The sequence below is a fragment of the Phyllopteryx taeniolatus genome, chromosome 1, assembly GCF_024500385.1.
Source record: "Phyllopteryx taeniolatus isolate TA_2022b chromosome 1, UOR_Ptae_1.2, whole genome shotgun sequence".
NCBI lineage: Eukaryota > Metazoa > Chordata > Actinopteri > Syngnathiformes > Syngnathidae > Phyllopteryx > Phyllopteryx taeniolatus.
The window spans coordinates 41,977,599-41,993,978 of NC_084502.1; the positions used below are offsets into that span (position 1 = coordinate 41,977,599).

Sequence of the window (16,380 nt, forward strand, 5' to 3'; positions counted from 1 at the left end):
TGCACAGTAGGTTAATTGAATGCTTTAAATTGTGCGAAGGTGTGAATGTGAGTGTGAATGGTTGTTTGTTTATATGTGCCCTGCGAGTGCCTGACAAGTTCAGGGTGTACCACGCCTCTCGCTCGCAGTTAGCTGGGATAGGCTCCACCATACCTGCGACCCTAGTGAGGATAAGCTGTATAGAAAATGGACAGATGGAATAAACGAGTTAAAAAGTTGCTTGCGTTTGCACCAACTCTTGAAAGACATTCACCACGCTCACGACTCACTTCACACCTGTTTGTCTGAGATCCACATTTCAGTGTTTTCCTTGGCTTATAAGAGCACAAGTTAAAATAAAGTGACTGCTTCGGATTGAAAGCAAGGCAGAGTTTTACTGTGTGAAAAAACAAGTATGCAAAATAAATATATGCATGTCTACAGTTTGTACAGTCGTGGTTCGCATCATGTGCGTACATTCGGCTTGCGTCCTCCACACACTCCAATGTGGTGCGCGGCTCACAAAGCTGTCTCAAAAATGACCAAGCTCCTGTCTCCTGCGTCTGCCTCCCCGTTACTGAAGTTGGGTTGGCTTCTGCTGTCATAAGCCTGAAACATATGTATGCAGCGTTAGTTTAGGTTTTCCTTACGTTCCTTGTGGACACTGTGGTCTGGCTCTTGGTCTTAGTGAAGCTGATTTGGTGCAGCTCCCAAAATGTGCAAACTGTCTTTAGACACTTGCCTTTTTAGCTGCCTCCAGCAAGGCTGCTGCCTCCTGCTTGCCAGTCTGCTGCACCATTTTATAAAAGATAGAAGAGGGGTCTCGGAGAAGCGTATAGGGCTCATCGTATGCGTGGATTCTCCCTGCATCTAAAACCTGGAGTCAAGAGTGTTAGTAAATGATGCTGAATATGGCTCCTTGTGAGACATACGTATGTATGCATCGACTGAATGTGGAAAGAGGCAGGACCAGGATGCGATCGCTGTCTATGATGGTGTTGAGGCGATGAGCGATGGTGAGCACAGTGCATTCCTGGAACTTCTCTCGGATAGTTCTCTGGATCAGTTCATCTGTCCTGCAAACAACACGTGCAATGGGGGTTAAAGGAAAGCGAAAAAGAGTTTGGGAAAACACAACCGTTTGCTTTTGTGAAGTTAAAGCCTTTTTGTATGGTGGTGGTGTTGTGTGAGAGGAGCTGACTTTGTAGCCGCACCATGGTCAGACCATTTTAATCAACGACAGCATATTACCAAATCTTTAGCATATTAAATTGGCGATTGAACATAATTTTGGGGTGCTGTTGTGTTGATTTGAGTGTGCAATGGTATGATGGCAATATAAGATACACGTGTAATACAAACCTGAACAAAGCAGTGTTTGGAAACTCAAGTAAAGTGTAGTTTTGTATTTCCTGAAAAGTTGTCATTTTGGAGGTGGGGGGGATTCCCCCGACAGCGAAAATACATAAAAAATATGACATACTGCCACTTTATACAGTAGTGTAGTAAATTCCTTTATCCCCACTGCCAATGCGGTGAAATGGTCTCCAGCAGTGTATTCATTTTAGCAATGAAAAAGGGGCGTTCCCAAGACAATTAGTTACTTACTGATTGCTCCAAAACGGATTCACATTATTTCAAATGACTGTCAGTTTCATTTTCTTGAGCAAAAAATACATATACAGAACTTGTTTGTGAAATATGGGCCATTTGTTAAAATTCAAACCCTCGGCCTGGTACGCACCTAAGGATTTTTCAAATCTCAGAAAGATTATCTGTGACAGACCCCACACATAAAGAGGAAAAAGCCTGGCAGTTGACTGTTTTGGTCGTCGTGTGTGGTGCGCACCGATGATATCATCATAGAGCACCACACACATTAAGATTCTGTTCCACCACCAATCAAGAAATCTCACGTGACCACACATTGATCTCACAAAGAAGAAACACTTCCGGATAGGCGCCGATGTTTCCCGAAGGTCACCGGGGCCTTGTAAAATGGCGATCACCTCAAAAAACGACTTGCTTTGGAAAATACTTCTTGCCCTCTGGGCAACCCACTTTTATATAAAAAACGACTTCGGGAAAGACATGCTTGTTTTATTTAACTTTTTTTTTTTTTCGTCGAATGTGAGTGCGAATGGTTGTTTGCTTGTATGTGCCCTGCGATTGGCTGGCAACCAGTTCAGGGCGTACCCCGCCTCCTGCCCGATGACAGCTGGGATAGGCTCCAGCACGCCCGCGACCCTAGTGAGGAGAAGCGGCTCAGAAAATGGATGGATGGATGAGTCAGGGCGCTTCTTGATTGGCTATATTCTTTTCCACGTCACAATTCACGGTGTCATGACTCGGGGGAGAAGTTGCCGTTCCCCACACACACGAAGAGTTTTGGTCCTAAATATTGAACACGTTCATTACTTAAAGCCCGGTACACACACAAAAACAATCGGCCTGTTACTCCGATCGAAAGGGCGAAGGAACGAATGTTTGCATGCTCGACCCACTCCTGTCACCTGACATGGATTTGCGCTTATTCACGCAAACTGCATTGACTTTATATCCATCCATCCATTTTCTTTACCGCTTATCCTCACTGGGGTCGTGGGCTGGCTGGAGCCCATCCCAGCTATATTGGCTTTATATGTAATCACATTTTGTGAGTGTTCCAGTTCGCTTCCGGTGTAAACGCAGCATAAAAGACTCAAGTGTGAGGAGGACAAAGTGTGAAGAGAGAGAGAGAGAGAGAGAGAGATTCAAACCATAAACCTCAGAACTGTGGGGCAGAAATGTTAACCTCATTTTAAGCCGTGCTGCCTGACTTTGCAATGTGAGAACACAAATACCTCCCTTTCAATTGGTTCACTTTTTGATCCACTTTAAAAAGGACCTCTCGTCCAAAGTAAGCTGTGATAGGCTCCAGCTCACCTCTGAACTTAATGAGGCGGTCTAGAAACCGAATTCTTGGATGGATGCCGATATTGTCATTCTGCCTCCACAAAATGCAAGCCTGTTCAGGTTTAACTGATACAAACCATACCATGCCAAATTGAATTGGCACCAATAGTTGTATCACTTGGTGGAAACGTGTCTCTAGCTGTCAGTGCTACAACTCTCCTGTGTGGTCACAGTTGGAAGTGCTATGCATCAAACGTTACACACTGTAGTCGCTGGAGAACAAATTCCCAAATCAAAGACTGTCAGTGGTTTTTTCTTAAAGTTTGGGGAAGGATACACTTGGCGGTGTGAACATGCCAATCAACCGTGTTACACTTTCGTGGCCCCAGCAAGCTTGAAAAAGGTGGACAATACCTGCCAAATTGTATCATAGAGTTGTTGTAATACAGTGTTGTATTATTAAGTGAAACATGCTAAAGGGAGTAATTGTGCCAAAGCCCAGTCCAATACAAGTGGACTCTTAATGAAAAGTCGTTCAAAAAGTTCACTACCTGGGGTCCACGTTGGCAGTGGCCTCATCAATAATGAGGATGCGGTTCTTCCTCAGGATGGCTCTGGCCAGACACACCAGCTGCCTCTGGCCCACGCTGAAGTTGGAGCCAGACTCAGCCAGAACGGTTTCCAGTTTTCCAGGAAGCTCTTCGACCACGCCCTTCAGCTGAACCTGCAGGCCACACAGAGGAATCGTGCAATTCTCAAGTCCAAGCGTTGTTTGCGGTTGTAGTACTAGAGAATCATTTTCAAAATGTGCTGTTTTGTCACGTGATGTTCTACAGTACACAACTGTGTCTGCTTGCAAGCATGCTACCTCTTTTAGAGCATTCCACAGCTCCTCATCAGAATGCTGGCTGAAAGGGTCTAGGTTCTTTCTCATGGAACCTGTGAACAGCACCGGGTCCTGCAAGAGAATGGAGGAACAACAACAACAAAAAAAGATAATCCAGAGGTTTGTGAATCAGTGCATGTGCAAAATGGGCATGTTGATTCACCGACAGCCAGCACAAAGCTTCCAAGTAGACACTAATTCACAGCCATAAACAGTCAACCTCAATCTGATTCAATCGAGGAGGTCGGCTCTCATCTACCTGAGGAATGATAGACATCCTCTGACGTATGTCATGAAGGCCCAGCTCAGAAGTCAACACACCGTCGATGTAGATGTTTCCTTGGGGTTCGGCCAGGCGGAACAGGGCCGACACCAGGGAGCTTTTTCCAGCGCCTGTCCGACCCACGATGCCCACCTGACATCAGGAATGACCATCACATCAGCTTTTACAGCCATCAATGACTGTGTTGTAGCCCCCCTGACAATAACATCTCTGACCTTCTCTTTGGGTTGGAATGTCACTTTCAAGTTGTGCAAAACTTTGGGACCATCAGTGCTATAGGAAAAGCTGACCCCATCAAAGGTCACTCGACCTTTGCTGGGCCAACCAGGAGGAGGTCGCTTTTGGGTTTCCCAGGCGGCTTCACTGTCCAGTTCAGTGTACTCCACCACCCTCTCCACTGATGTCATCTGTTGACAGGTTGACCACATATTCATATCTAGACCAACTCAAGGAACCATAATCTCAATTTACTGAAAGACTTAAAAGTATACATTTCACTCTATTATATAGGGCTGCAAAGGGGTGGAAAATTTCGGAAAAACTTCCAGAAGGTTTCAGGTAAATTTCCATTGGAAGCTACGCTGGACAATTATAGCAGCAGAAATCCATGCAAAATAGGTAGTTCTCCTTGCATAAAAAATGTTTCCACTTCACTCGAACGGCGGTGTATCTGAAGCTTACGCGTACATCAAATTTTGAAAAACAAAAAAACAAAACAAGCAACAGCTCTTAACTCAAATAATTCATAAATTGGGGCACTTGTAAATCTAGGTACCACTGCACTTGCATGAAATCTGGTTGTTTTAGTCGGGATTATGCTAAAATATATTTTCTACAACTCACTTCCCTGAGGCAACTTTCAATTCTTAATTTATTTCCCTTTATTCTTGTAATTTTCCAACTTAGTCTCATACCATGTTCTCCATCTCAGCGCTCTGCCGGACCCCCCACTGGAACATGCCCATCAGAGTGATCGCATAGCTCAAAGCCAAACCCACAGAGCCGGCATCCAACTCTGAAAGGATACAAGCATTTCCAAACCCTTTTATCTGAGTGTCTCACACAATACTAATTCTGCATAATTGTACATGACTTCCTTACGGTTTCGGAGGAGCAGGCAGCCAAATGTAGTGACTGTCACAAAGATGGAGCACATGCCATCAAGACGTAAGGCAAGCCAGCGAGATGTGCTCAGGAAAAGGAACCATGCCGCTGTTTCAGGAGCACAGGTCAGAATAGTCATTTTTTGTTCCATCAGCAAACAAAAACTGATTCTCTTCAAACAACCTGTGTGCAGATCCTGATGGTCGTCAAAGGCCTTTTGGAAGCGGCCCTCCGCTCTGAAGGCTCGGATCGTCCACAGGCCCTGCAGAGAGGAAGATAGGTGCGAGAAAACTGGACTCCGAGCTGCAGGAGAGGAGGGCAGAAAATTAAAACAATTATTCAGACACACGAGTATGCACTAGTTTTGACTCTGTGTCGGGACACTCACTTGTGGACTCAAGACGTTTGATGTCTCTGGAGGTCTGCAGAAAGTAGCGCCGGAGAAAGAGGAAGACAATGAGTAGGGGGAGCACAGGAAGGAGAATCCAGGGGATGACGCCCGCCGCCACAGCAACGACCCCGAGGATTTGCAGAAAAACCTGAGGACAGAAAATAACACGTACTTAATGGCTTTTTACAAACAAATATGAATTAGTGTACATCTACATGCTTGAAATTCAGTTGGTTTGGGTGAAAGGGAACTTAAGTGTATTAGGGGTGAGTAATTAATTATGAAGGCATTTTTGGTCTTTCTAAAACACAGATTGACAAATAGCTTAGAAAATCCCAATGACAAATAGTTTTTGATCTTTTATTACTAAAAGGGTGTCATTTTCTGGTGGTCCAGTTTAGCCGGCTACTTTATTTATTGTTCAGCACATATTGCGTAAAAATGGGCAACTGAAGACCTTAATCAGAATCAGAATCATCTTTATTTGCCAAGTATGTCCAAAAAACACACAAGGAATTTGTCTCCGGTCGTTGGAGCCGCTCTAGTACGACAACAGACAGTCAATTGACAGAACACTTTTGAGACATAAAGACATTGACAAAGAACAGTCACTGAGCAATAAAGGGTTGCTAGTTATCTGGTAATGCCGGTACATTTTTTTTTTTTTTGACAATTGTGCAAAAAGATGCAGACTCCTGTAGCACTTCGAAAGACTGATATTGCAATAGTCCGGTGCATTGACCATTGTGCAAAGGGCGCCGAGACTTCAAGCGAGTAGTACGATTAGGTGGGACAATGTTGATTGTGCAAATGTTGCAGATACTCCTCAATCAGTGTGCAAATGGAGCAGATGCTACTCTGGCATGAGTGGCCAGTATTGGTCAACAACAGATATGCAAATCACCTCAGACTGGCAAAGCCCGTGTGACTCCTCCAAAGTTAGGTCTTTTGCACCTATTCTTTAAAAACATTACAGGGCCTACAGAATAGTTGTTGTTGTTAGGATTAAAACTAACTCCGATTATGGAACACCTATCCTGCAGACAATAACAGGTATGTGGAATTGTCAAAGGTAACACGTTGTTGTGTGACATCATTTATTGGTGGCTGTGTGCATATAAATGATCACCAACAGTAGCTACCTGATGCAAAAATAAATACCGTATTTTCACGACCATAAGGCGCACCCTATTAAAAGGCGCAGTCTCGGTTACAGGGTCTATTTCTGTATTTAACACATACATAAGGCGCACCGTATTATTGGGGGCAGGCATGATAAAACATACGCTAGCTTAAAACATACGGTAGCATGCTTGCACGCTAAAACAATGTTTTTAAAAAGGCAGCGGGAGCAAAATTGAGTTCGGTTGCACTTTATTGAAGTGTTTAACAATGTACTGACGTTATTTTTTGATCAATCCTCATCCACAAATCGATCAAAGTCCTCATCTTCTGTATCCGAAATGAACAGTTGGGCAAGTTCTCAATCAAACACGGCAGGTGCGAGTCAGTCTCGTTGCTGTGCGGCTCCTCAGAAATGATGCCGGCTTTTACGAAAGCTCGAACAACAGTGCAAGCAGACACGTTAGCCCAAGCATCCACAATCCATTCACAAATTGTGGCATAACTCGCACCTGGCGCTGTCTCCTAGTCTTAGTAAAGCTGTATTCCCCATCTGTCATCCATCGCTCCCACGCCGCTCGCAACTTCACTTTGAACGCCCTATTTACACCGATGTCCAGCGGTTGGAGTTCCTTCGTCAGGCCTCCCGGAATGATGGCAAGCTCAGAGTTCATTTGACTGTAGAGACACTTCTCCCGGCTGTTCTTTGCTCATTAATCCATTGCTCGAGTTGGTCTTCTAACTCGGGCCACCTCGCCTTGTTTCCACGGAAATTCAGCTTCGTCTTCTTGACTTGGCAAAGCTCGTTTTCCTGCTTCCTCCACTTGCGAACCATGGATTTGTTGATCTTGAATTCTCTCGGGGCTGCTCGATTCCCATGTTCCTCTGCGTAACTGATAGCTTGCAGTTTAAACTGTGCTTCGTAAGCGTGTCTCTTCGTAGGTGCAGTTTTCGACTGTGGTCAAGCCAGCCGCCCCTCATTTTGTTCATACTAGGCATTACGGTAATAGGTCGCCAACCCCCGGCGAAAGCCACCTTCAAAATAAAAGCTTCCCAATAATACGGACGTCAGTGCTCTTCGGTTAAGGAATGCAACCAGCAAAGTTAATTTGAATATTGAGATACATTAAAAAGTGTAGTTTATTTGATATCTTAGGAAAAGTAAATGGTAAATGGACTGCACTTATATAACACTTTATCTACATCATCACAGTGCCCAACGCGCTTTACAAAGCCTCACATTCACACACAGATTCATAAACCAATGGGCGACTGCTGCCATGCGAGGTGCTGCCAGGCCCACTGAGAGCAAATTAGGGTTCAGTGTCTTGCCCAAGGACACTTCGACATGCGGACATTCGTAGCAGGGATTCAAACCTGTTCTACCTACTGAGCCAAATTCACCCCAACATAATCCCATTGGTATCGCAAGTCCAGATCTGTGCGGCAGACCACCAAGGACTCCACTAAAAGTATTTTGATGAAGATCTGATTTTGTATTTCCAAATAAAAGTCTCCGAAAACTAATAAACTAAATTTTTTAATGCATCTCAAGATTCAAATTAACCTTGCTGGTTGCATTCCTTAACCGAAGAGCATTGACGTCCGTATTATTGGGAAGCTTTTATTTTGAAGGTGGCTTTCGCCGCAAGTTGGCGACTTATTACCGTAATGCCTACTATGAACAAAATTAGGGGCGGCTGGCTTGATTGCTACTTTACGAGTGGAGGCTGGCTTGACCGCAGTCATTTTCGGGGGTCCTTAGCCAAACCGATGTTGTTTTGCACAATGCACATACCGGCGCTATATACCTACTGGGGGCGTGCCTTTAGCGTCGTCCTTCTCGCGCACCCTTCCCCCTTTAACGGTCATCAGCTGTCCGCTTTTCCTCTGTATAAGCAGCGTGTCGGCAGGAAATGCTCCCAGTCAGTCAAGCGGCGCGCTCATCACACAACAACATTTATAGATTTGTGCACATATAAGGCGCGCCGCAATGTAAGGCGCCCCATCCATTTTGGAAAAATCTTTAAGTGCGCCTTATGGTCGTGAAAATACGGTAAATAAAAATGGCAGTGTTAAAGCCTGCTGTGAGGCCAATCAGTCAAAGACTATAAAAAAATATTTTGCTGGCTGTTGCTTGTAGCATTCTGTTGAAGTTGTGCTGCAGTAGGCAGATATTTTTATTTTATTTTTTTCCCCCCAACAACACTAATGACTATCTTACAATAGTACAGCGCAAGTGTTCCCAGTGTGTTTTTACTGTGTTGCTGTCATCTGAGTTGCATAGGTCCTTCTGTAGCTTCAGCTTGCTCCATGTTTTGGAAGGTAGACAGGTTTTCCTGCTCCCTTCCCTGTTTTTTTAAATAGGTGTGTTTATGGGTCATTTACACCTGACATGGATGCTTGCAAGTAAAATATAGCTCCTCAGCACTGCTACCAACCAACAAAAAGTAAGTAACATATCAACAAGGTTAATTTACATTGACAATCATTAGCTACGCAAATGTCTTCTTTGATACCATAGTAAAGCTATCTCATGGTAACTTCCAAGGGAATTCATATAGTTAAAACCTTTTTATAGTATGCAGGTGATTTTCTCTCCTCTCCCCCCAAAAAAACAAATGATTAAATTCTCCCACAGTTGTCAGTGATGCAGGGAGTCTGTAACTTCACCAGAAAAGGGTCACATGTCCCAAGAATGGGTGACTTAAGAAAAAAGATTCTGTCTCTTATGTTTTATATTAATATATTTTGAGGAGAAGTAGTTATTTTATCAGGGCTTTTTTTCTCTATGTAGCTGAAACTGGCATAAGGATGAGTTTGTAGCCATCACTTCGTTAACTTGATCAGTGACTCCTCATTTCCTACCTGAATGAAGTCAACAAAGGTCCACGGCATAATGGAATCCAGCTGGCCAATGTCCTTCGAAAACCGGTTTAAAACTCTGCCTGAGATAAAAAAAGACACAAAAGCCCCATTTACACTAAGCAGTACAATTCAGTTATATAAGGGGCTAAACTGACTAGTCGACGCGCACACTTTAGACTTTACCACTCCGCAATGATGGTTATAGCCTGAAATTTATTAAAATGTGTTTTGGAATTAACAACATGAACATTTTGCTGAAATCAACAAGTGGTGGGTTTTACTAAATATGAAATTGGTAGCTCGATCACTTGTAAATTATGCAAGTCTATCTTCAAATATAATAAATGCACACCCATCTAAAGAGGCATCCACTAACAATACCTGACTAACCCCCTTAAATTGCCACAGCTGTCAGCGAATTCACCAAACGCCCTCCTGTAATGATGAAAAGACAGACAATATACTGTAGCGCCTGCTTAAACGATGAAGACGAGCTGTGGTCAATCAATAACCTCTTTATTGTGAAAATGAATGTTTAATGTCGCCCCAAAAACATCATCCAACTAACATTTCTCTCCACCATCAGCCTTTAAAACACAGACACACTCACAATCCTCTTCCTCCTTCCACTGGCGCCCCCACCGACTCAATCATCCAATCACAAATCACAGACTCCATCGTGGTCTCATAGACAATCGTCCATCCATCCATCCATTTTCCGTACTGCCGTGGGGCTGTGGGTATGCCGGAGCCTATCCCAGCTAACTGCGGGCGAGCGGCGGGGTACACCCTGAACTGGTCGCCAGCCAATTGGAGGGCACATACAAACAAACAACCAAACAACCATTCGCACTCACATTCACACCTACGGGCAATTTACAGTCTTCAATAAACCGAGCATACTTGTTTTTGGGATATGGGAGGAAACTGGAGTACCTGGAGAAAACCCACACAGGTGCCTGCGTGAGAACATGCAAACTCCACACAGGAAAGCTGGATCTGAACCATAGTCCTCAGAACTGTGAGGCAGATGTGCTAACCACAGACAATCTTATACAAAAGTTGACTCAACTATCATCAACTTAGCGTAAGTTGTTAGTTTTTTTTTTTGCATATGCCTTGTCCAGATTTATACATTACAATAACTGAGAAGGGCTGTAATACTATTTGGCACCCCTTTGTTGGGGTACCAAATGTAGTGGTACAGTACCTAAAGAATGGAGCAAGACCTCACAGTATGTTTGGTCAACAGAGATTCATCATACAACAGAGGGAATAGAATGCGATAATATCAAAGTCCCTTTCTCAGAGAAATTAATAGGTGCATTCCCAACAAGAAAAGTTTCCATGAGAAGTATGTTTTCTTTTGTTACCGTTTACTATATTGTATTTCTCTTCTTTGTTGAATTTGCTAGCATCTCCCACTTTGTCACGATACTGTATTTACAGTGGCGTGGAAAAGTATTGCCCCATTTCTGATTATTTTGTTTATTTCTCACACTATTTTCAGACTGTTTCAGATCATCAAACAAATTTGAATATCTTAAAAAGACAAATAAATATGAAATGCAGTTTCTAAATTATTATTTTATTAGTTAGGGTAAGGCGGCACGGTGGACGACTGGTTAGAGCGTCAGCCTCACAGTGCTGAGGACCCGGGTTCAATCCCCGGCCCCGCCTGTGTGGAGTTTGCATGTTCTCCCCGTGCCTGCGTGGGTTTTCTCCGGGCACTCCGGTTTCCTCCCACATCCCAAAAACATGCATGAATTGGAGACTCTAAATTGCCCGTAGGCATGACTGTGAGTGCGAATGATTGTTTGTTCCTATGTGCCCTGCGATTGGCTGGCAACCAGTTCAGGGTGTACCCCGCCTCCTGCCCGATGACAGCTGGGATAGGCTCCAGCACGCCCGCGACCCTAGTGAGGAAAAGCGGCTCAGAAAATGGATGGATGGATAGTTAGGGTAAAACAAATCTGAACCTGTCTAATTGCCCCACTGAACCTAATAACCCATTGTGCCACTCTTAGCATGTTTGTGATAGCTGGTGACAAGTTTTTTGCATCGCTGGGGAGGAATTTTGTCCCACACTTTGTCACAAAATAGTGTTTTAACTCATTATCATACTGGACGCTTTTGGAGCATGAACAGTGTTTAAGATCATACCACCGCATTTCAATTAGATTTAAGTCAGGACTTTGACTTGGGCACTCCAAAACCTTACGTTTTATTTTTTTACATCCATTCAGAGGTGGACTTGCAGGTACGTTTCACTTTGCTGTGCTGTTTAACCCAAGAGCTGGCGAATGAGGTCACAGACTGATGGCCAAAATGGTCGCCTGCAGTTTTTTCTTGTCGACCGCAGAATTCCTTGTTCCACGAAAGGTCAGAGGACAAAGATTTTAAAAAATTTCTTGATAATGCTAGAACCCCTTTACAAACCACATCTGCCATTTCGAAGTGATTATATGGCAGATATACAGCAGTTAAATCGATAAATTGATGCAGAATGTGCCTTCTGCTTTTTGCATCCAGCGCCTTCCGGTCATCCAGGTTCTTTAGAAGCAAGCAGCCCAAGACTATCGACACTGCCACCACCATTACTGACTGTTGGCAAGTTATTTTTTATCAAATGCAAGATTATTTTCATGCTGCACACCTTCCAAAAAGTAAAACTTGTCTCGTCAGGCCACAGAATATTTCTTCGTGAATCTTGGGAATCATCAAGATGTTTCTTCACAAATGTGAGATGAGCCTATGTGTTCTTTTTTTGTCAACACTGGTTTTTGCTTTGGAACTCTCCCATGGAAGACATGTTTTCCAAGTTTCTTTCTGACGGTTCTGTCATGAACACTGCATTTTTTGAAATGTTTTATTTTTTTTTGTGTGTGTGTGAGACCTCCTTTATGAGTCATTCTCACACTCTTGGAGTAATTTAGGCTGAGTGCATGTTCACCCACTGTTCCCAGTTTTCTCTATTTGGGGATAATACCTCGGACTGTGGTTCACCTAAGTTGAAAAGCCTTGGAAATGTCTTTGTAACCTTTTCAAGACTGATATGGTAGATTTCAATCACTTTCTTTCTCATTTGTTCTTTAAATTTCTTTGGCTCGTGGCATGATGCCGTTCTCTTTGAGACCTTGTAGGACAGGTACTATTCAAGTGATTTCTTGATTCACCAAATCTGCCAGTGATCAAGCCTGGGTGTGGCCAGTGAAATTTAACATAGCTTTCCAAATATAGGTTAAAATCACAGTTCACTCATGAATTAATAAAGCAGAGGGCAGGAGGAGGAGAGTGTTTGCTTATCACATAGAGCCAGATAGGCTTGGATTTTTTTCTCCTCCAAAATAAAATAATCATTCAAAAAATGCATTTAATATTTTCTTGAGATAGTCATATTGGCTTCGCGAGACATTCAAATTGTCTCGATGATCTGAAAGACTTAAGTGTGATAAATATGAAATAAAAAGGTCTGACAGCAAATACGTTTGAAGATGGTTTCGCATTCAATGAGTGTCCGACTTTTGACTGGTGGCCTACATCCCGCTTCCACTTCTGCAGAACAAAAGGAAGGTTAGGCCTGATTACTACAAACTGATATGAACCCATCCATCCATCCATTTTCTGAGCCGCTTGTCCTCACTAGGGTCGCGGGAGTGCGGGAACCTATCCCAGCTATCATCGGGCAGGAGGCGGGGTACACCCTGAACTGGTGGCCAGCCAATCGCAGGGCACATAGAAACAAACAACCGCACTCACATTCACACCTACGGGCAATTTAGAGTCTTCAATTAACCTGCATGCATGTTTTTGGGATGTGGGAGGAAACCGGAGCGCCCGGAGAAAACCCACGCAGGCACGGGGAGAACATGCAAACTCCATAAAAGCGGGGCCGGGGATTGAACCCCGGTCCTCAGAACTGTGAGGCAGACGCTCTAACCAGTCGTCCACCGTGCCGCCCTGATGTGAACCACTTGGCGCAAACATAAGTATAGATATAAATATAACTGTCAAGGGGAGCTTCTAGGAACATCTAATAAAGATCTCATACATTCACAAACAAGATGACCGACAGTTGCTCACCAATGGGGTTGACGTCAAAGAAGCGCACGTGAGTGCGGAGGATGGCGGTAAACATGTTGTTGTGTAGGGCCTGTGTACATCTCACCAGCATGTTGAACATTAGCAAAGTCCTCACAAAACCAAAAATGATGGTGGCCGCTGTCAAACCTGTAAAATAGCAGTAGAGGCACGGCATCCCACGTTGTCATTTTGTAACAAGGCAAGTGTGCATATTTGCAAAGAGCTGACTCAAAGTGTATGTCACCTCCATAAATGCCCAAGTAGAATTCAAGGTCTAGCTCTTTGTAAACTTTGGTCATATTGAGGGCCACGGTGCTGTTGTTATCTAGCTTTCCTTGCTCTTCAGCCCTGATGACATCAATCACATGTAAACAAGTCAGGGTTGCTGGATTGCTAACTTCTGCTCACTCAAGACTTGACAGTGACAATGCTGTAAGATGATCCAAATGTAGAGTATGTACAGTATATTGACGGTATGTATACACAGGTCCATCTTTGCCTGTGAATACCAAAGGTCACAGTTGTTTTATTGAATGCTGAAAGTTGATTATTATCTCTGTCACTCTGATTTATACATTCTAAGAAATTAATGCATTTTCTGCCCGTTTCACATCGCCATGTTACATTTCATTCCAGTGACAAATTACAGTTTTTCAAACTTAAAATTGTTCTCTGTTGGAACTCTTTTAAAAAAATAGTTTGATTATATTTATAGAGTATCTAAAAATAAATAAATATAGAAAAATATTGAAAAGTAAACTGGTAGTGTCTTTCACATGGGTTACAATGTTAAATGTTGCCACAAAACAAATATAAACTCCACCTTGTGGTAATAATAATAATAATAGACTTTATTTATTAGTGCCTTTCGAGGCCAACGAGGACTGTACATCAATCATGCATTAAAAACAGAATTAACAAGAGAATAAAACAAATAAAGAGGGAGAGTGTGGTTTTCCACCTACCAGTAAGCCAGCCACCAGTCCTGCACAATGTACGCCACCTGAAAAATGCAGTGTTAGTGTTACAAATGCATCTCACACAACTCATTATTCAACTGCTAATCTTTTTTTAAAGAATTTGTACATGTTAAGGAGTTTCTTATGTCTATTTTCTGATCTTAGTGAACAACTCTTTATGCTCATCAAAATTCATCCATCCATTCATTAATTCTCTATACCACTTATCCTTTTCAAATTCGCAAGTGAGCTGGGGTACGACGAGCTGGGATACGGTGAAAGGCAAACTACAGTGTGAGGGTCCTTTAGGGACATTATTCAGGATTAGCTCTCACACTTACTATTCAAATGCTTTCACACACACAAACTACTGAAAGGCTCTCATAAACACTAGTCAAATGCGCTCATGAAACACGTCAAATGCTCTTATAAACGTTAGTCAAACACTCATATGCACGAATGAAAGTCTTGCGCTCATAAACACTACTAAAACACTTAGAAACACTAGTCAAATGCGTTCACGCAAGCATCTCACTGGCATTCATGTCACTGATGCTCACATACACGTCAATCACATTCACACACACACGTCACTGGCATTCTTGTGTTCATGTCACTGAAGCTCACGCACACGTCTATCACATTCACGCACATGTCACTGGCATTCACGCGTTCATGTCAATCACATTCACGCACGTCACTGGTATTCATGCGTTCGTGTCAATCATGCTCATGCACACGTCACTGGCATTCACGCGTTCGTGTCAATCATGCTCATGCACACGTCAATTATGCTCACACGCGAATAGTGTAAATCTTAATTTAATTAGTTAGTTCAATCCAAAAAGTGAAACTCATAGAGATTCACTGCACACACTCAGAGTGAAGTATTTCATAATTAAAATATATATGTAAAATGTGGATGATTATAGCAAATTCATTCATTCATCTTTCGTAATGCTTATCCTCACCAGGGTTGCGTGCGTGCTGGAGCTTATCCCAGCTATCTTCGGGTGAGAGGCGCGATACTACCTGAACTGGTCGTCAGTCAATCGCAGGTCACACAGAAACAAACAACCATTCACACTCACATTCACACCTACGGGCAATATAGCATTTTCAATTAACCTACCATGTATGTTTTTGGGATGTGCGAGGAAACCGGAGTACCCGGAGAAAACCCATGCAGGCACGGGGAGAACATGCAAACCCCACACAGGCGAGGCCGGATTTGAACCCAGGTCCTCAGAACTGTGAGGCCGACGTGCTAACCAGTCGTCCGACGTGCTAACCAGTCGTCCGACGTGCTAACCAGTCGTCCGACGTGCTAACCAGTCGTCCGACGTGCTAACCAGTCGTCCAACGTGCTAACCAGTCGTCCAACGTGCTGCCCACATAGCAAATTCATTCATTCATTCATCTTCCGTTCCGCTTATCCTCACTAGGGTCGCGGGCGTCCTGGAGCCTATCTCAGCTATCTTCGGGCAAGAGGCGGGGTACATCCTGAACTGGTCGCCAACCAATCCAGGTCACACAGAAACAAACAACCATTCACACCCACATTCACACCTACGGGCAATTTAGAGTCTTCAGTTAACCTACCATGCATGTTTTTGGGATGTGTACCCGGAGAAAACCCACGCAGGCACGGGGAGAACATGCAAACTCCACACAGGCGAGGCCGGATTTGAACCCGGGACCTCAGAACTGTTAGTCGGATGTGCTAACCAGTCATCCGATGTGCTAACCATTCATCCACCGTGCTGCCCACATAGCAAATTAAAAAAAACAAATTCCCCAAACTGAGTAA

At 43.6% G+C, this 16,380-nt stretch overlaps 1 protein-coding gene across 2 annotated transcripts in view; it reads right to left on the reverse strand.

The window, feature by feature from the left end:
• Nucleotides 1-354: 354 nt before the first annotated feature.
• Nucleotides 355-16,380, reverse strand: part of abcc4 (ATP binding cassette subfamily C member 4 (PEL blood group)) — a 56,923-nt gene continuing 40,897 nt past the window's right edge. For both annotated transcript variants that reach the window (XM_061796421.1, XM_061796431.1), the window contains 15 exons: nucleotides 14,577-14,614; nucleotides 13,856-13,959; nucleotides 13,612-13,758; nucleotides 9,529-9,608; nucleotides 5,536-5,686; nucleotides 5,331-5,450; nucleotides 5,145-5,255; nucleotides 4,958-5,058; nucleotides 4,259-4,450; nucleotides 4,020-4,175; nucleotides 3,743-3,832; nucleotides 3,426-3,598; nucleotides 950-1,055; nucleotides 722-856; nucleotides 355-588 (listed from right to left, as the gene is read on the reverse strand). In XM_061796421.1, the coding sequence (XP_061652405.1) occupies nucleotides 499-588; nucleotides 722-856; nucleotides 950-1,055; nucleotides 3,426-3,598; nucleotides 3,743-3,832; nucleotides 4,020-4,175; nucleotides 4,259-4,450; nucleotides 4,958-5,058; nucleotides 5,145-5,255; nucleotides 5,331-5,450; nucleotides 5,536-5,686; nucleotides 9,529-9,608; nucleotides 13,612-13,758; nucleotides 13,856-13,959; nucleotides 14,577-14,614 (1,794 nt within the window). In that variant the 3' untranslated portion in view covers nucleotides 355-498. The remainder of the gene's footprint in view (nucleotides 589-721; nucleotides 857-949; nucleotides 1,056-3,425; nucleotides 3,599-3,742; nucleotides 3,833-4,019; nucleotides 4,176-4,258; nucleotides 4,451-4,957; nucleotides 5,059-5,144; nucleotides 5,256-5,330; nucleotides 5,451-5,535; nucleotides 5,687-9,528; nucleotides 9,609-13,611; nucleotides 13,759-13,855; nucleotides 13,960-14,576; nucleotides 14,615-16,380) is intronic.